The 21,294-nt window shown below is 38.6% G+C and overlaps 1 protein-coding gene across 1 annotated transcript in view; it reads right to left on the minus strand.

Annotated features, from left to right (window-relative positions):
• cntn3b (contactin 3b) overlaps positions 1–16,210 on the minus strand; it is a gene marked incomplete at its 5' end in the record, with an annotated part of 46,480 nt that extends 30,270 nt beyond the window's left edge. The window contains 3 exons of the mRNA XM_083938467.1: positions 2,862–3,037; positions 14,297–14,432; positions 16,156–16,210. Coding sequence (XP_083794593.1) covers positions 2,862–3,037; positions 14,297–14,432; positions 16,156–16,210 — 367 coding nt within the window. The remainder of the gene's footprint in view (positions 1–2,861; positions 3,038–14,296; positions 14,433–16,155) is intronic.
• Positions 16,211–21,294: the final 5,084 nt, after the last annotated feature.

A 21,294-nucleotide genomic window follows, 5' to 3' on the forward strand; every position in this document is an offset into this window, starting at 1 on the left:
AAAACCAACATGTCCTACACCGCCTTATTGACTGTGTAAAATTCCGTGTCGTGTTTGAGTTATCTTTGCGAGGCAAGAACGAAAGTTGTTTGAGGAGCACCTGAGAATGGCCACAGTCTTTAAGGGCATGTCAAAGATGGTGCAGAATGAGCTGCTGGATTGCATGGCATCTGCCCCCAGGGAACGTATCGTGGAGGAGGTTAAATCGGCTAGATCTGTGGCAATCCAAGCAGATGAAAACACAGATGTGTCTACACAGACTCAGTTGGTGCTTGTGCTGAGATACATGGACGGAAAACATGCTGTGCAAGAATGGTTCTTTGAATTTGTCCCCATCTAGTCACGACTGCTGACTCCACTGTCGATGCAATTTTGGAGAGACAGAACAGCGTTTTTACTTACGATGACAAGTGTAAACTTATTGCTCAGGCTTATGACGGTGCAAGTGTGAGGAGAAGAGAGAGCTGAATTTAATCATGCAGCAGGCCACTTCGCACATCCTAGCAGTGAGAGTTTTTTTCTCTGACTTGGGTGGGATTTCCATTTTTTTTACCCAGTCACCCAAATGCACGGCCCTTCTCGACCAGATTGTTGCACGAAGGCTGCCTAGGGCACCATCCACAAAATGGAACTTCAACAGCAGGACCGTGAGTACTGTCTATGAGAACCTGGGTGACCTCATAGAGTGCTTTGAGACCATCATGTCAGACAGCTCATTTGACAGCACCACCTTGAGGGAGGCATCTGGCTTCTTGAGGATGCTGCAGGACTAAAGGTTCTGTTTTTTCGTGCAGCTGTTTCATCAAATCATGCCTCATGTTGACATGATGTACCAACTGCTGCAGAAGAGGGACTTTAATAATAATTATGCACATGTCCATTACTAACTGGTTGCATGTTGCAATGGCAATGATGTATAGAACCTCAAAAGTAATGAACCAATTTAATCATTTGCATTTGTGTGCATAAGTAAGTTCAGCACATCCAGAAATAGTGATACTTAAGTCAGTCATTTCCAGAAAGTTATGAAAAACAGACAGTTTTCATTACTTACTAGTATAACTGTTATTTTAAAGACAGGAATTGTTGATCATGAAAATGACATACTGTCTCATTCATATTCTAACACTTTTGATCTCTCTCCCTTCAGGGACCAAAGCTCCTCACAACAGCAGCAGCAAGAAGCACCAGGTACCACAAGATCAAGGAGAGCCTTAGGAGAACAAGAGAAGCAGACGCTGTCAAAAGAGGTATCTGCATTCACTACTGACCAATATTGTGGGAATAACCAAGTGATAAAACACCACATCCTCTTTAACATCTTTACAGAGTTAGATTCAATAATGGATGGTAGTCATTTTTTTACTCACCCATTACTTATCTATTATGCTCACAATGATGCAGTATAAGTCTGCATGAATAACAAAAGGCATACCTTGGAAGATTTAGACAGTAGATACAGTATATCACATTCATGCCAACACCAGTAGAATATATTTTTAGAATAGTGTGTTACTGACTATACATATTTATTTTTTCTAACAGGTCTGCAACACAATCATGTGCCATACCAAAGACAGGTTCACCTTGTGAGTGCCGTGCTGCTAGAGGGAGAGCTGTTTGACCAGCATCTGAAAAACATTCCCTGAAGAAGCTCTTAATACCACGTGAGGGCGTACCCCATGCTACACAAGGAGAAGCTCAGGACTGAACTTTCTCTCATCTATGCAAGTCTAAACTTCAGGAGCTGCTGTGGTGCACTGGCTCTGTACCAGGTTCTACAGAGCTACAACCTCCAGGAAACCTTCTCTGAGACTGTGGCGCTGTTGAACATCCTTATAACCACTCCAATGACAACAGCCGAAGCTGAGGGGTGTTTCTCCATCTTAAAGAGAATCAAGACGTTCCTGAAAAATACAATAGCACAGGGATGTCTGAATGCATTGGCCATGCTTTCCATGGAGAGAGAACTTGTCAGGAGCATACCTGATTTCAATGAGAGGGTAATTGATCACTTTACCTGCTTGAAAGAGAGGCGAGCTAATTTCAATACAAGTGATGAATGAGTGTGCTATTAAATGGTGAGTTGTGTTATGTTGAACTCTCCAAATGTTGAATTGTAAATAGCTGTATTGATTGCATATGACCAGCCAAATATATACTGAATATGTTCTGAAAGATTTTATTAATTACAGTTTTAATGATAGTATAATTAGTTTCATTTTATTATCACTATGGCATCCATGATGGCTAGAAACTGTAAACTGTGTCAGCAGGGATTTAACTAGTAGATGACAATATATCTGTCAATGGCCACGCTGGAAGTGTTTTATTGTGGAACCAAATTGATTTTATTTGAGACATTTAAATTGATATAGTTTTACAAAACAACTGTACATTATGTATAATTTATGTTTGGTGTTGTCATCTAGTGGTTGAGCAGGATAACCAAAACACTGTCAAGTTAGCTGTGTGACTTTTATTTATTATGATTTGATGCATTGAACGGGTCATCTTAGCCATTATCCCAAAAGTTGCCCCCCCCTAACAAATTAGTCAGGAGCCGTCACTGTGTCAGAGTTGGAACCACTAATGAAAATCAATGGAGTTGAGACGCAATCAGAAGCTGCCTTACCCACTGTGTTTGTTGCATCTGACATTTCATTCGATTACCATTTCCCCTTTCTGAAATCTATTCTCAGGCAATCTACATGAGAAATCGGAAAGGTAAATGAAAAAAAAAAAAGGGGGAGGCTGGGCTACAACCATATTACACACATGTTGATGTATCAAGTCTGATATATGTCATAACTATCTGAGAGTTGTGCCAGAAACGTGTTAGCAATTGTAGGATCACTTACATGCAAATTGCAGGCTGGCTTTGCGGCTGAGAATGGACCCCCACGTGTTGAATGCCATGCACTGGTATATCCCGCTGTCTTGGTCCTTGTCCAGATTGCTAATGATCAGGCTGCCCCCAGACGCGTGACGCCGGTAGTCATTCCCCAGATCAATGAATGTTCCGTTTAGTGACCATCTGGAAAAACGCAAACACAATCAGTAGCTGAGTCCCCTTGAGATGCACGTGTTTATCACAGAGATCGATTTGATTGGTCAAATCATGCTGAGAAGATAAAAGGTCTGTAATAAGAGTAGGGTTTTGTATTGTAAACACAAAAAATCCCACATTGTAAAGCACATTGCAGCACATTGTAAACATTTATTGACATAAAGAATGACCCAGTTTTCAACACTTTGACTTCTTTCAAGTATTTATTTTACAAATGTAGGCAAAACTCCAAAACTGAGAAAATCTGCTGTGGTGAGCATTGCTATTTTCTCCTACTTGCATTCTGAAATAGGTTTTATTTCACCTCAGTTTTAAATTGCTTCCTAAGGAGGAGATATGTTTGGTCCAGCCTGTAGTGGACTAGCAGAATATGTCAAATACAGATTCCACTGAAATTTGTCCAGACCATGACCTAAGGAATAAGTGTTTTGTGCAGGTAAAAATGGTGTGTATTATGAGCATTTTGACTTATTCCAAAATGTCTGCAGTGACACGGGGTTGATCCATTGCTTTGACTGTAATATCTAAACTGTTGGTTGTATAAACAAGTATATACAGACATTCAGGTTCCCAAGAGGATGACTTTGGTGAACCCACACTTTTCCTGAGCCACCACCATGGAGTTTACATTTGTGGCTTAGGGTGAAATATTGGATCGATCTTGGATGGTTTGTCATGAAGTTTGGAACAAGTATTAATGGTACCAGATGATACATCTTAATGACATTAGTTACCCACTGACTTTTCATTTAGCACCACAACAGCAGGTCAAATTTTCCACTTATCCAGTAAAATCTAAACCTCTACAGGATGGATTTGCTTAACAGTTTGTACAGAGAGTAACAATTTATTAGATGTATCCGAACGAATTAGGCAATCCCTGACTTTTCAGCTTGCCATGAAATTTGCTACACACATTCATGTCCACCTCCAAATTCAATGTAATAACGGTGTTCTTTTGACTTTTCAAATCAATATTTTACTTTGTCCAATACTCTTGTTATGACATACCTGCAAAACTAATGACATTCAGCCTAAGATGTTTTTTTGTGTTAAGTGCAAATTAGCACAAGTTATCATGCTAGAAGTGATCTTCTACTCAAAAGTAGCAATATCACAATTTAAGTATTGCATTTAAAAGCTAACTTCAGTTAGTATTATTGTAATACTCAATACAATGTTAAATTATTATATATTATGCTACTACAATTATTATTGTTATTATTATTATTATTATTATTATTATTATTATTATTATTATAAATGCAGTAATATTTAAGCTGCATTTTGATGTTTTAGCCAGTTGGAGTGGAGCTGATGATTCTCATTTAAGGAATGTTGTGTGGTCTAATTTACTTTATGTAAAGCATGTATATATGTATAGCATTTTATTTTCTCATTATAGGTTTATAAAAAAAACGTATTATGCACAGTGCTGCCAAGTAAATGTAGTGAAGTAAAAAGTTCAACATTTTAATACTTCCTCCCAGCACACTGAACTAACATGATTAACATGGCAAACATTATACTTGCTAAACATTCATATAGCAATACCATTGTTAACATGTTAGCATTTACAGCCCCACTGAGCTGCTATTATTATACTATATGTCTTGTTACTATTTTTGGAGGAATTACTGCACTTACTTGAACAAAAAAATGAAAACATGTCAAAAGCATCGCGTGATTGCATATTTCTCTGCACATTTTGGCATGATTTGATTCAAATTGCCTTAATGTTTTGTGTTATTAAAATGACAAAGAGTTATTCTCTCTCTGAGCACTTTCTAATTAGTTCATGTTTGTGCTTTCGCGTTTCTGACACCTTCATATTACATTGTCTACAGACCATTTCCTTCAAAGAAAGGTCACAAAATACTTTGTCATGCGAGCTCAGTTCAGGAAGTGACGGCTATTAATCACAGCTACTAGCAGAGACAAAACACATAATAATGGTCCTACAGAACAATGAAAACACTTTATAGGTTATTCTCTGAAATCTAGGCCTGACATAGGCCACATTTTGAAAGAGATGCAAACTGAGTGATACCTATACAGACGTGGAGGGTAAAAAGACGTTATCTCAGAACAGTAAAAAATATGACCGACTATGTTTCCCCTTCCTTATAGAATTTGAGAAACAAATAATCATTATAAATCTACCTTTGTGACAGGATGGTGAAATGACAATTCCAAAGATGAAGAGGGGGAAAAAAATCAATATCATTCATTATACCTCCCAGGCAAACTAACAGGCTGTTAGAATGATGCTTCATGCAGTCTTAAAGCCAGTCATGGCTCTTCCCAGTCTCCTGCCTGACAGACTACAAAAGACAAATCTGTCTTTCATCTTGTAGCTTGCATTATTCATCTAACAGTCTGTGCCAGTCATTTAATCTGACTGATTTTGTCACTGTTCCAACAAAACTACTTATGTACAATATGGCAAAGCTCATGTTTCTAATAATAAACACAAACTCTGATATCCAATATGAACAGTTTGAATAAAACACCATCTTTACCATTATATTTTAATTGTTTTTATGACATTCTTGTATTCCTCCATTCGATATCTCCATTGTCCTTTTCCTCCCCTGTTTGTGCCAAAGGCATGCAGGATGATTGTATGTACAAGAGAGGAGGAGGTTAAATGGAAAAGGATGGGGAGCTAGTTAGACTTGCAGCCTCCCAGCATGATTGAACTTAATGGGAGAGGAAGGTGGACAGCCTGTACAGATCACATACCCCTGGAGCAGACAGCGGGTCGGATGTGATGGTGTTCCTGCAGCACAGACACAATCAGTAAGCCACCTACCTACTCTTGCAGCAGAAACACCTGAGACAGGCTCTGCTATTAGAAGACATGGGAAACATTATCTTCCTTTTTCAGGTGAATCCAAAAAAAGGTGGATGTTATTGAGTAAATAGTTAACATAAATGCAATCTGAAATTTTTAAAGGATACTTTTCACATTTTAATGGCAGTTATAGTGGTGTTTCCATTACAGTCAAATGGAAACACCACCTGGTAAGGTGGGTATCCCTTGCCGAAATGCCCATGATTTGAATGTGAGCTGCTCCTAAAGGCCGTTTGACCGGGCTTTTCTTGGCCCATGCTGAAGAGCTCACCTGTAAAAAAGCCTGGTTGCTGATTGGATATAACTTTAAGCTGGATGTGCCATAGGTAGTACTAAACGCCACAATAACTGCAAAGGAGAGAGTAGTCCATTTTATTCTGTGGTGTAGTGCTATTTTTTTAACTACCGGAAATCTGTGTACGCCAGTGTTAAAATAAGTGCTGCAGCGGCCAGGCTTGGATTCCGAACAACGACTCTTTGCTGCATGTCACCCTCTCCCTCTCTCTCACATTCTCTCTTTTCCTGTCAACCTCCAACTTTCCTGTCCAAATAAAGGCACAAAAGGCCAAAACTCTGATTTCTGATGACTGCAATATATTTGCTCAATATGAAACACTACACTCACATTTACTTCCACAAACTACAGCTGTCTTCTCTGAGTTCCTCCCCTGACTCTCTCTTCGATGGCATACATGCACGCACGCACACACACACACACACACACACACACACACACACACACACACACACACACACACACACACACACACACACACACACACACACACACACACACACGTTCTGAGCTATTCCTGAATGGAGATATGCTACATAACGTCCTCTGCACCGGTGCAAGCCTGTTATCAGTAGCACACACTTTTTGACAACTACAGGAAATTTTACGGTGGAGTGTCTTCTCTCATGTAACTTGGTGCATGAGTTGACATTGTGAATGTAGGGGGACCTTAATTGCAAAATGACAACAAACTCTTTATTTTTACTTTGTATTTCTTTCTTTTTTTTTAATTCTTTTTTGGCATTTATTTTTCAAGCCTTTTATGGGATGAAAATGGGGTGAGAGAGAGGGGGAGACATGCAGCAAAGGGCTGCAGGTCGAAGTCGAACCCGCGGCCGTTGCCTCGAGGACCTTCAGCCTCTTTACATGGGGCGACTGCTCTAACAACTATTCCACCAGCCAGCCCTATTTTGATTGTCTTTCTTGAACAACATACTTTTTAATAATTGGCAGATACTGAAATGCTCATAAAACTGTCTGTACGTATGTCGACCAGATTATTTAAATTGCAACTGTTCTGTTTCTGAGAAAGAAGTGCCGGAGCACTGTTCTGGTGTAGTAACGATTACCCGATGATCAAAACCCATTAAGAGTGATACGTCACCTCCCCTGGTAAATCCCTCTAGGGTCCTTTTTTGTAATGGAGACACGCCAAGTGAGTGGACATTTGAGAGGGCCTTGTCCTGAAACTTTCCAAGCGGCAAAATTTTACCTAAATGGAAAACGTTTATGTCACTCTTCTTCATTACTAGAGCGTTGTGAACAAAATAACAAACCCACACTAGCAACTTCCCACATAGTAACAGCAAGAGAAGCCCAAGTGAAAACATGTGAGCCTTCACACTTCACACACATGAAGAAACACATTGTACTCAGCATCTTTATAAACCCAGATGGGAATAGTCTCTTTATCGCAAAGGGACAACACAGAAAATACTAGAGAAATGCAATCTTTTAATGAAGTGATCTTTCACTGATTTAATTGCATATGCTCAAATTTTTCGCTTCGTCTTCTAACAGGTGGAGTGGTGTCCCCACCACTTATAAGACAGCAAAATGATTTGATTTGAGCTAACAGATGACAATTTGCCTTGTGAACAATTTCAGAAACATAGTGAGTTCTGTGCAATGTGTACCAAACACTCACTGTATGACAATTCTCTAATTTTGCAAATTCATCTGAAATAATGGATATTTTCACCTCTGGTCCTCTAAGTGAAATCACACAATCCAAGAAGAAAATCTCTCTAGTAGAAGTGCTCACAACTCATGTCCATACTAAGGAAACAGATGGGGGTTTGACGGGGTTTTGCTAGTAATCATTAGTTCCTTTTACAAAGTCTGGTCAAGGCAGGAATATAACACTGTTATTCTGCCTTGCCATTCTCTATTAAAGGTACACAATAGGGGTAGAGGTATTCAGAGCCAAATCGATATATAGGTAAAATGAACTACACACGCACACACACACACACACACACACATGATACAGATACAGTCTGCCTTGACTGTCTGTAACAGAGAATAGCTGCACTTTCTACTGCGAAACAATCACCAATAAAGGCTTTTAAACCAAACACTACACAACATCTACAACCAAGATGTCAGGGAAACCTGCTACACGTAGCATGTAGCTACGTGTAGCTGTTAAATGCCTGTCGAGTCACATTATAGCAACACTTTCTATAATTACAAAATCACCAATATAGGCAATAAAAGTACACACTTGTAATGTAATTGTTCCAGCAGGAATGTGATATGAAATTGGGCAGAACTTAACATCCACAGCCAAGATTACAGCTTTCTCTGACATTATAGCTGTGGCTAAATGTAGCAGTAAAATGTAAACACTGCAGTAACATCTGTAGTGGTTGTAATCACATTTCTGCTGGAATATGTCTAGATTTTGGTATAGATTTTGGTGAGGAGAAAATGCCACAATATATCGCTTACAGTCAGTCCCTGGCTGCATTGATGACTGGTACCAGTGCCGCGTTGAAGCAGGGACAAATAACCATCTATTAAATGTTGCAAAAGTGCTTATGCCTGTGAAGTATTCATATTGACACGTCAAACGGGTGTGATCTAGCATCTACCCACTAGATGCCAATGCTGTTGTGTTACACGTCATGCCTCTTAAAGCTTCCAGAATCACACACTGGGGTGCCATTATTTTGGCGTTGTTTGGTTCAGAGTAATAAAGCAAAGCTGCCGTAATGGCGGATCTTCTTTACGTAAATATTGCTTAATATCAGTGCAAAAGAGTAAACAGTTTTGTTTTAAGGGGTCACAAGCCAGGCAACCACAATACAATACCCCACTCAATATTTGTTCTTTGTATTGGTGTGTCCGTGAATCCTCCATTATAATTCCCTCTAAAACACAAACTGCATCAGTAATACAGAGAGGTGACTCAGGCAGAGCAGAGGTCGTAATTTTAGCATAGTCCAAACTGAATCATATTAAATCCAACACCACATCAGGTGGAGAGGGGCTTACAGTAAATCCAACAGAGTAGGAGAACATTCCTATTTACTGCGTAGTGCTGCAGGCGCGAGCTCATCTGAGCATGCTCGGAATGAACTTCCTGTGACCTTGAGGTTCACATCAATTTTGCATGAGGTCTCCTCATCAAATAGACCGGGGATTGTACTGCAGCACTGGCTCACCTGACTTTCCTTTAGGCCAGACACCCACAGAGACGGCAGTGACCACACAGACCACCTACTGTTCGTGCACACACACCCACACATACAAACGCACACACACACACACACACACACACAAACGCACGCACACACACCCACACACACACACACACACACACACACACACACACACACACACACACACACACACACACACACACACACACACACACACAGAGAGAGAGAGCTTAGAACTGATAATGGAAATTCAACTTCTGACTGGGGGGCTCTGTACAATTATATTTAGTAGGTTATTGCTGCTGCTTTTTAATAAATTGATGTTTGTTTGGCTTTCAAGTCAAATGTAACACAACAAAAATTACTTAAAACCACGCTGTATCAGTGTGAGTGTTTTTGTGTGAGTGTGTGTCTATCAGCTTAAAAAATTTAAAAAAATGTATTTGTGTAAACATATATTCAGTCATGAACCCTTACCAGCATATATGGCAGTACAGCATACAGTAATGCCATTTACAATTACAATTTATAGTCTTGTTCATGAACTGCGTTGTTATATGATGCTTGTAGTCAAAGTAAGAGTAAAAAAATAAAAAATAAAATCATAATCATCAACAGCAACAGAGTGAATAATTCAAAGTCCATGAATCAGCTTAAACTTAATTTAAGACAGCATGCCTGCATTTTATCCCATTGGTTTTGAAACGATCTCATAGACCTAAGGGTCATATATTCCTCTCACCCCATAAAAGTAACACTCCAAAAGATGAAAAACCAGTTCAACTTTAGATTTAACCCTGGTATCTGACTCTACGCTGCAAATAAAACACAAAAGCATCTTCAATTACACCCTCCCTCCCAATCCTATTCATGTCCCTGTTACCCCAAACTGACCCGTAAACAAAAGCAGAGTCATTTATCTGCCTGAAACATTACATGATAGCAGACTCCAGCAAGAGTACTTTTTTATTCCCCCTTTCCAATCACTGCTGTGCCCTTGATCCCGTGTTACAGCGGATTCATAGTAAACACAGTGACAGGTGTATTCATAAAGCACAGCTCTGAGCCCTGGAGTGTGATCTGGCACGACACTAGACTATTTGTCAACTGAATAACTGTCAGGTTTCCTGTTCATATATTCACGGTGTTGCCAAGTGGGCAAGTTGGAGGGGAGCATCGAAGTGATGGAAACAAAATTAGACGATACTAAGTTAACCAGAAAGGGTTATAAGCATAAACACAAATGACAACCTGCTATTCTAACTTTATCATATGTGCTCCCTCTACTCTAATATTCAAACCAACTAGGCAGGATTTTCAAACTTGTCAAACAGCCTATGAAATTACTTATCTACTTCCGTATTACCATTAAATATCTGTTTATATGCAGTATTACATCAGCAATTATACGGGGGAGTTTCTAGTTTACATTTTAGACCTGTCTTATTGTTAGTGGTTCCCAGCTGGTTTTCCTAAATGGCAGTGTGCATCTCATTCTGGTCTGCTGGGTCATTTTTCTATAATGTATTTTACCATGTCCGATACCACAGCATCCGTGATGAGTAGTGATGATAATGTTATCTACTTGATCAGTCTTTATGTGTCAGTCGCGTTTTGTACTTTGCTTTTTGTTACAGTAAACAGGAGGAGAGCGAGTTCACCCTAATAATATCTATCGCTAATTAATTTTCTTAATCAATTGTTTTGTCTTTGAAACCTTCTTTTGTAAACACATGTGCGTAAAATTTTAGTAACCACTTAAAAAGACTTTTTTAAGGAGATTCATAGCCATGCCATTGTGCGAAAATAAATGAAAGTTAAGAGATCAACACAAATCTGTCACCCTGGTGTTGTAAAACATATCTCAGAGTATCTCCTTTTTATACAGTTTATGAGTATCTCTCTTAAAAACATAATCCTGTTTTCATCATCTTCAGTAACTACAGCAACCGCGGAGGCACTCAGCTGAAAGTCTCCACAGTTAACACGGTCACTCATTAAATCCAAACACCGGCAAGTCATTCTGCTTTGAGTTGGATTTATAAGTTAGTACTTGTCATTGTGGACATGTGTTTTGGTTTTTTTATCAGACGACAGAGGTCTGGGGCTATTCCTAAGAGAATAGCTATACCCTCGAATGCCCAGGTCTAACGACGCACCTGAGCAGGAGGCAGGGGGCAGGGGGCAGGGTGAGTGTGTTGCCAGAAGACGCATAGCATATGTGAGAATGTAGGAAAGACGACTAGCCTGCAACTTGAAGTGAAGAGAGACATAATGGTTCGTGTCTGTTTATTTCCTGGCTGCGAAACAAATATGAAAACTTACAACCCAGAACATTTTCATAGGCTGCCATAGCTGTAGTATGATGACCGTGCTCTGATAAACCAGTGGCTTATTGTTCCGAATCTGGACATTGAGACACCGATCGAGAGGCTTAGGCAGAGGGATTACCGTGTCTGCCACAAACCACAACATTTACGTGTTTTGCTCGAATAAATCATCAATGGCCTCCTTCCTTTTGGATTGCATTTGGTAATTGACTTGAATGGACTTTACTACCTGGTTTTAGATTTTTGTATTCATAACTAAGGGTAAGTGGATCTACTGACCAAGATGCACTGTATTTTCTCCCCCAGTGTTCAAGGGGAGCTTGACCAATATCAACGCTGCTAAGAAAATAGTTAATTTCTATATCAGAGTAACTTTAATAAAAGCAGATGTGCTACATATTTCATTCAATATAAATGCAGATTTTAATTGAATTTGGCCTCAGAATATCCAAAATCCAAAATCGCTATAACCCTAATACAAGTGACCACAAGGCAATGACAAGAACATCTTTCATGGGCAAAGATGAAAGACTTCAGACCAGACAAAACCCATGCAGCCACAATTAACAACAACACAATACATCAATAATACAACAATTGGAGTTTGCAACAAATGCTTTTATTCCATTTGCATAATCAGAAAACTGAACGCAAATATTTCAGATGGAATTTCTGTCATAATGTCAGAAAGTAAAGGAGTAGTATCCACAGTGCAGCCACAACAAGAAGTATATTGACCCTTAGACTGTCAAAATGCACAGCACGAGCACAAAGTCGAGGATCGGGTTTGGGAACAGAATGTCCGGTTAATAATTTTACATATATATTTTTTTTTAATCTAAAATAAATAAATAATTAAATAAAAAACCCTGTAGGGTGGTGAACGGGGGCTACACAGGTTTGTAATGTGATGCACCACTTAATCCCGGTGTAGCGCCTTTCCTAGATAAATATAATCACAATGAGAAATGTGATGTTTCATACGAAATGGTGTAAAGTCCAGGTACTACAGCTCTGAGAATTCACTAAAAATGGATGAAAACAAGAGAGAAGCCATACAAGGTCCACTAGAGAAGCAGAATAAACTGAAACAATAGCTTTATATAAAACCAGAGCAATAAAAAGGGTATTAAAAACTTATTTCATCACAAGACCTCCTTAAGAATTGATGGTGTATTGAGGCTGCAAAAATAAAAAGTACACATTATTTGGTGTTTTAAATCAAAGAACTTAATGCTGCTTTTGATAGATTTTGTTTATTTTTGGTCACTTAGGGTCTCCTCCACAATGAGCTCACACATTTGACAAGTTATTACCTTTTAACCTTTATATGACTAAAGCATTAGAAAACTATTAACTAATATCATTAACATAAGCAGTCATTTGGAGCTGTGTTCCTGTCACCACCATGTCTATAATTAAGTCTCCACCTAGTCCTGGCAAATATATCTGACACTGACAAAATTCTCCACTAGGTAATTCAAGTCAAGTCAATTTTATTAAATTTTGTCTCAAGGGAATTTACAATATGTCCTTAGATCCTTGATTCAGTTAAGGAAAGATAATTATTGTAAAAACACAGGAAGAATAAAAGAAGGAATAATGGAAGAGGGCTCATTATGACTTACTCATTGCTAATGTTATTAATGGGGCTAGAGTATGTTTGAGAAAGCTATTTTTTTTGGCCAAAAATAGCTACCTTGTGCTACGCTAAGAGAAAACCTCTTCCAAGTGAACAGCAAAATGTTTTATGTTGCGGTTGAAATAATGCAAATTGTATTTTTGGCTTCTATTTCAACTGGATATCTTGACATAGCTCAGGTTGCAAACAACAAGTATAACTATACCCCCGCTGTTGTGCCTGGACTATGTTTTCAGCACAGACTTAGGAAATGTAATGATTTAACAGAATGTCCCTCCCAAGGTTATAGCCTCTCTCCCCTGCTTGCTGTGCATCTACATGGTGCTGACCAAGCTCCGAAACACAATCTACAACAAAAAAAAAAAAACGCCAGCTGCCATTTTCAGGCTCCGCTGGGGAATAGCCGGGGAGATATCAAAGGATCTGTGGTGCAAATGAGTTGGTGGAATCTCCTTTTCTCTCCTAATGATTTCTTAAGCCATGCGTCATATTATAAATCATCAGCTTTAGCCGTACTAAGGCTTAAAACGTATCATTAATAAAGTTAACCTCACTCATATCTGAGGTGTTGGCATATTCATCAACCACATTGGCCGCTCCCTGACTCTAACTCTACTTCATAGCCTAGGCTGAGATAGATAAGCTTTTTTCAAGTGGAAATGGATGCTCAATTAAGCAGTTGCTCTCTGAAGCTTGTCTTTTTGTTGGATGGTGCGTAATCTCTCTCGAGCATTTATGTCCAGAAAACGTTGTTCTTTAACAAATCAATAGCAATCAACGCTATCTTTTCCCCTTGTTGATATCCATGGAAGTAGCAATGAAGATTCACAAACAATTAAGCAGGGATGGATTTTCACCATGTGATGTGCATGTAGAGTCAAAGCAGGAATAGAAATTTGAGTCAAGGCGTGTGGGGATTTGATGTTTAAATTTACCTGTACTGTGGAGGAGGGCTCCCTTCCGCCTCGCACGTGATGGTAGCCTGCTGGTCTGGGGAGTTGATCGGTAAAATGAGGTCACTTGGCTCCGTCCTCCATCTTGCCCCCTGAAATATGACATCTTCTGTATAGGCTGGGGAAAGGGGAGAAAGTCTATAGTAGTACAAGCCAGTACTACTAGTACTATAGCTAGTACTATAAGAATACAGCAGAAACACAGACAGTGTGAGGACAAATGGTTTATCTTGCAGAGATTGAGCAACTTTCTGACAATCTGTGTATAGTACTTTTTCAATATCCTGCATATAGTACTGCATATCCCTTTCCAAAGAAAAGCAAAGAAATGCATTAAGGTGTGTTGTGTACACCCTTTACCTACCTGGCATTAAGAAGGGCAAATCCCAGTAACCCTTGTTAAGCAGTAATGTTGGCATATTAGGTATGTTTTAGATGAACCTGACACTGGAATAATAAAGAAAATACCTTGAACATTTTTGCATGGTGGGCCAGATCTCACTATGTCACTTTATCATCAGGATACATTATCATATTGTTGCTACTGTCCAACATAATGAATCGCCTTGCTTTAAAACTCCCTTGAAAAAATGCAAAGAAAATAAAAATACGGTAAACATGTCATATAATGCTTTCATTACTGTGTAAATATTTATTTAACTGAAAGGTTTGAGAGAGTTTAATGCAGTAGAGCTCACTTATACTGAGTGATACAACTGAACTCAGGTGTTCAGTGTGTTGCAGAATTAAGTTGACCACTAAAGCCAGTTTTCATACAGAAATTAATGTTTCCCTGTAAGTGACAAGGTTGATACATAAATCAGTGATCTATGTTCAGAACATCTTAGTCATACTACACATGCACCGGTTAATTGAGGACATAATGATGCGCTCATCTGCCAGCAGCTTAAAAGGAAAGGATGTGGAACACAAGCTGGTTTGAATGAAATGAAAGCAGAGTCAACAGACGGCGAGAGTAGGCCTAATTAATATCCTACTGCTACCAGATTGCAGCATGTGGCTAGCACTTCTACATGTGGTTTAAACAGGTAAAATAATATGTCAAGGAATTAGCACATTTCACTTGAGGAACAAGATATGACAACCAACACTTTGTTGTTCAGAAATAAAGACAAGTTGAAATGAGCTTGAAGCCAAATTACAGTAATAAATAAATACATTTAGACAAATCTGTCACATTTCAGTAGAAAGGGCTATTCATTAATGATCAAACAACTAGCTTCACGTCAAATAAATTCACCTCATAGGTCTAACAAGCTCTCCCCAATGCAAATTTGAATAAAAAGCCATGCAGACTAACATCTATGGTGTCTGTATTTTTTGAGGTCCCAGAATCTAAAGCCAGACAACATGTCACTTCAGATGTCATAATGATTGTTATCAGCTTAAGTGATTTTCAAGGGTTTCCATCACAACACTGAATAAGAACTAGCACCTACAGGCACCACCAACCCAAGGCCTTGTTAAAAACACTTGTCTCCAAGGTAGGTGAGACAGCTTGAATCTGACTAGGTCAGGAAGAAGATATTTTTTTCTGTTATTTACATATATATATATATATATATATATATATATATATATATATATATATATATATATATATATATATATATAACTTTTCTGATTATGTGTTTTCTTCAGTAATGGATTAAACTCTATATTTCCTATAACACCTTACAGACTAGCATTCAGTCTGTGTGACCGTAGTAATATTATCCTGTAATGAATATGCATCAGAAAACACATTTATAAGGAGAGACATTGTGGTGAAATAAACAAGTGCAGTGGGACTCAAATATAATATGTATTAAATACCTTACCTGCAAGGCATCCAGTGATTGATAGCAGAACAATTTGTTTCCATGGTAACATCATCTTTAGTTGCCGAGGGCTAATAAGACTTTCATCCAATTGCTTGTGAATGGAATGCTCTCCCTTGAATACAAGAATTTTAATCTGAAGAGAAAGTAATTATGGATGTGATTAAAATATGACATTTGATCCAAATACGACAAGCATTCATCAGCAAAAAACATGATTATAGCACTGCTTAGTTACATAATTGGTTCTTATTATTTGGGAGAAGCTGTAAGTGAAGACAAAGTGAATCTTGGGAGAGTAGGAAGTGATCAGGCTGGTTAGGGGGTGGTGGCAGCAGCACACAGAAACCTAAGGATACAACCAGGCAATGTGATTTCCAGGTGGCACATAAGCAGAAACAGCTGCTAAATGGGTATGTTTTCATCCCACTCAACAAGCTCAATTCTGCAGCTTTAAAGATAAGTGAGGAAGGAAATGATTGACCTCAAAAGATACTTTTCTCTTCCTATTTGACTATTAATATGAGCTGTCAGACTGCGTACCAGCAATCCACAAAATGCCACTTCATACTTTAACAAAAGGTTTGGTGGCTGACTGAATGTACGCAAACAGATTATTTTCATTTTATATACAGACATAATTCCCTTAGATCAACAGAAAATAAAAGGACACTTACTAAAATAATACAAATGGTATATTTCATTGTCAGCTATTAGCGTTGCCTGACAAAACAATATCCACTGTCATTTGTCAATCTATGCCTTTTCTACCAAGGCATCATCCCTTTAAAGGGGCACTCCAACAGTTTTACACATCTAGCTCAGTTTACTACTCAGCCTGTGAAGAACCATAAACTGTATCCCTATAAGTTTTTGAAGAGCCAAAATACTGCCTAGGGTGACCTTACTCCTGGTTAATCCAAAAATGGGTGGCGGAATAAGGCCCACAGTTTATGCTATTCACCTGTCACAGCATCCACTTGTCACTCAAAGCAGTCAGCCCTTTATTATGCAGAATTTTAAGCCTCAACAAACAGGTGAGTTATCTAAAAATGCGCCCCCAAAACAGTTATATTATAGAGACCTGGCTGTAAACTTGTTTATTTCCCATGTAAAGTTGGGCATTTTAACATGTGGGTCTATGGGCAGTGACTAGCTTTGGGAGCCAGCCTCAAGTGGCCGTTCAAGGAACTGCAGTTTCTCACATATCTGCGTTGGCTTCATTGTTCAGCAAGAGGGTGCTGCATGTTGTAAACAGGTGCAGGTCTTCTGTCTGACTCTAAGTTGCATTATTGTCATCAGGAGAAAACAGTGTGGGGTTGTAATGCTTTCTTAAGTATTACAGATTTGTTATTACTTTCTTGAGTAGGGGCTATATTTTCTAATACAGCAATTATGTTGCAGTTACCCCAGTAATGTTGTTACTTCAACAGTTTTTGTCTTAGCTAGCTTTCATCTTGAATTAAAGACAAAATAATTGTTCACAGTTATTGTTACCAATACTAGATTATTTAGCTATCAGAATACTTCACAAACAAACCTTTTTCCTCTCATTGTCATTTATAATAGTCTCTGTAGATCTATTTTAAGGTGTCCTTATGGCACCCAGCGCTATGTATGAATGCATTGCTGAAGTGATTGTTAATTTAATTGAAATTTACCATATAGTCTAAGCATCCTTTTATTCTTCACAGAATTTCTAAAGAATTGTGTTTTTAATTCAAGTGTAATTCCGTTCTTTTTAGGCACTGGTATACATCATATAAGCCATCAAGATGTTTTTTTTTTCGTGAATGAACTTTGAACCGAGGAATCTGGAAAGGTCACATTAAAACAAGGCATTAAAACAACTTTTTAACCAATATTACGCAAAACAACACCAAACCTCTACAGTAGCATGATAAGTATCCATACACATAAAAAGCCATTTTAATGCCTTCACCGTAATGGCCCGAGCTAATCAGTGTTAGCCACGTCCAGCTGTTGGCGACTCTACCAGATTTCCCTGTTAATAGTTCATACACGAAAAAAAAAACTGTCTCAATGGCTTACTTGATGTATGCAAAGCTCCATCTGATTGGAACAACCTGCCTAGTTTATTTATATCTAATACCACCTTTCATTCCTTGAAAGCGACTTGATTGTTACTTCAGATATAAAGATTTTTCACCTCTCATCAAAGAGGCTTCATCAGTTCATGTACACATACACGTACTCCATCTGGTGTGGAGATTCAGGTATTTAACCTTTCACAAGGCTGATTTCACTGGAACCCTTTGTGCTCCAAGTGCCAACGACGTCGTTAGAGTGACAGTCGTTGGTGGGAAGTAGGTTTTGACTTTGTTAGTGCTCTATTGGGTCTTAATGACAGTCGTTGGAGTCACAGGAGGCCATTTGTGAACAGTTGTTATTTGAGGTTAGATTGTTGAATCTAACCACAAAAGTACCAAAGGGTTCCAGTGACATCATCGGCCTTGTGAAGGTTAAATACCTGGATCTCCACACCAGTTAGTTAGACCAGTCCCATCCTGGTCAGATGCGTACTTGAACTGATGAAGCCTCTTGGATGAGAGGTGAAACATCTTCCTAGACAAATAACCAAGTCCAGTTGCTTTGACTGAAATTGCTTTGGGGATAACGATGACCTGGACAAATGAGAACATTCACAGGCTTTAGATATGAAAGTTCACTAGTGGGTGTATGTTAACGTATGTATACATCTCTGTATAGGTATGTGTACAATGATTTTACAATAAGTCTTTTTGAGTCTATTTGTGAGTGTATTTGTGTTGTTTTGCTTTATTTACTGTATACTGAACATCTTATTGTGTATTTGTGCTGAGGACTTCCTTGAAAACAAGATTGCTAATCTCAAGGGGGTTATCCTGCCAGTTAATGTCTTTACACTACAGACGTGGATAAAAACAAGACTGTTGATTCTGTTAAGTGCAACTGTCTGCCATCAACATTAGCTCTTCACTCAAGTAAGGCAAGAGAGGCAAATAAATGAGCAACACAAATTCTATGACATTGACATTTGGTCATGTTCGAATTAATTCAAACAAATGATGTGTTAGTTCCAGTGTATTCTACGGTGATTTATTTCTTCTTTTTTTCTGCCAGTAGAACACAACTGCTATTTATATGTGTGTCCATGTGGTGGCTTTGGAGTTGTTGAATGAGCTGCGCTGGATAAAGAAAACTAATGTGACAAGTAAAGTTATTAACTACCTTTGCTGTTGAGTAATTGGTGAAGAGATGTCATAACTTTTTAATGAGTATAGTAACATGTCGTAACGATTAATTAATTACGAGAAAAAACTCCCCAAAACGTACATGCTGCTGGTGTAAAATATGCTTTATTGTTGCATTATCGGAATAATTAGTAGGATACAGTGTTTTTTGGGCTATACCGTTACGAGTAACATAAATTATGATGATTAATGATGCACTGATGTTTTTTTTTTAATGAATCTTCTGAGATCCCTTACATTGTGGACACATGTTATTTACTGTAATTACTGGAGTACCCCTTTAATATCTCTGGTTGTATTAGGTCAAAATAAATGATTATAACTGTTATACAGTAGTATTAGACTTTAGCATCAATGTTAGGGCAGGCATTGCATTGCTTGGACTAGCCAAAAACATACCTTTCAATCCATATATTGCAATGTCAATATATTTTGATATTACATTACATTGTGATATGTTTTATCCTTACAGGTTTTCTACATCACATATTAGTGTCACAGGGACCTACATTCAAAGATTGATCATCCACAAACTTCTTCTTCAGATATCCCATCTAACCAGTGATCAATTACCTAAGTAGCCACTAAACTTTTCTCATGAGTGGGTGGCGCAAAGAGCCCAAAGACTGTAACTGTAGTATGAGAGGCACGGGATGGGCTTGCTCAAGCACTGACCTACATCACAGTAAGTGGAAACTGATACGCCTCTCAGGATTAAGAATTCAACCCATCCCCTCATCCTTACAACACAACCCTGTTATGCGGATTAACTCAGGGCTATTTTTGTAATCCTTGAAACAAACTCACTTGTTTCACCAACTTGTAAATGTAGGATTGTGGCTGGATTTTGACATGAAAAGCATGGTTACAAAATCTAATGGAGGGGTATGAAGCAGCATGGTGGTACTGAGCAGACACATTAGAATCTAAAGGGAGAGGATCATTTCATTTGCCTGATCACAACTTAACAGCCAGTGTTGGCTTAGCTTGACTGTCCCGGTGCCAGTAATTGTCCCTCATTTGATGTAATTGCGGAAACAGTGAGATTCAGACTGAATTTCCTAATGTCTTTATACATTTAGGGGGGGTTTTGCCACTTTAAAAACCTGTCACATTGGATTACATGGTTTGAGATTCTTCTGGAGCAAAAGAAATATTGCGTGCTGCATTTTTCAGTTTGAGTGCAGTATTAACTGCCATCCGTTTTCTGGAGCACCCGACCTCGTCATTCTTAATGCATCAGTCCAAAAAAGCCTAAAGATCCTGAGAGGAAAATCTCCTCAAAAATACTTTCTTTGCAATTTGGGTGTTACACATTTCATGGTAGAGTGTCTCAGCTGATATGATGGATGTTTGTCCCAGAGCACAGCTTCATCCTGCAGTCTGTAAAACCTACAGTGACATTTCCATTTTGGAGCTTTTTTCTTCATACTTGATTTGTGTCCAAATTAATGGTTAATTATAAGGCCCGATACATGCTGTTTTTTCCAGCTGTTGTGTAAGAAGGGTGTGTCACCCTGCCATGAAGAGTGTGTCATAGTCAGTGGACAGCTTTTCAGTGGCTCTCAGTGGATAGCTTAAGTGTCTCATAATGCTCCAAAGGCCATTTTAGAGCTGCTAAAATTTCAGAAAGAATTGCATCACTTTTGACCTTCAAAGCTGCACCAGTGTAAAACCTTGAGGACCTGCATATAAGCTATAGCTTTGCCAATCCAAAAGTAAAAGATAAAGAAAAACCCCTTCTGGGCTTTGTGGCGATGAAGGTGAGATGGTGTCTTTTATTTTCTTGAACTGAAATGACAAGCAAAAGATTGCTCTGCCAAATGTAACGAGGGAACACACTTTCACCTCCACAGAAGCTAAACCTAATGGAACTCATTGGCTG

The sequence above is a fragment of the Echiichthys vipera genome (genome assembly GCF_963691815.1).
Source record: "Echiichthys vipera genome assembly, chromosome: X".
Lineage (NCBI taxonomy): Eukaryota > Metazoa > Chordata > Actinopteri > Perciformes > Trachinidae > Echiichthys > Echiichthys vipera.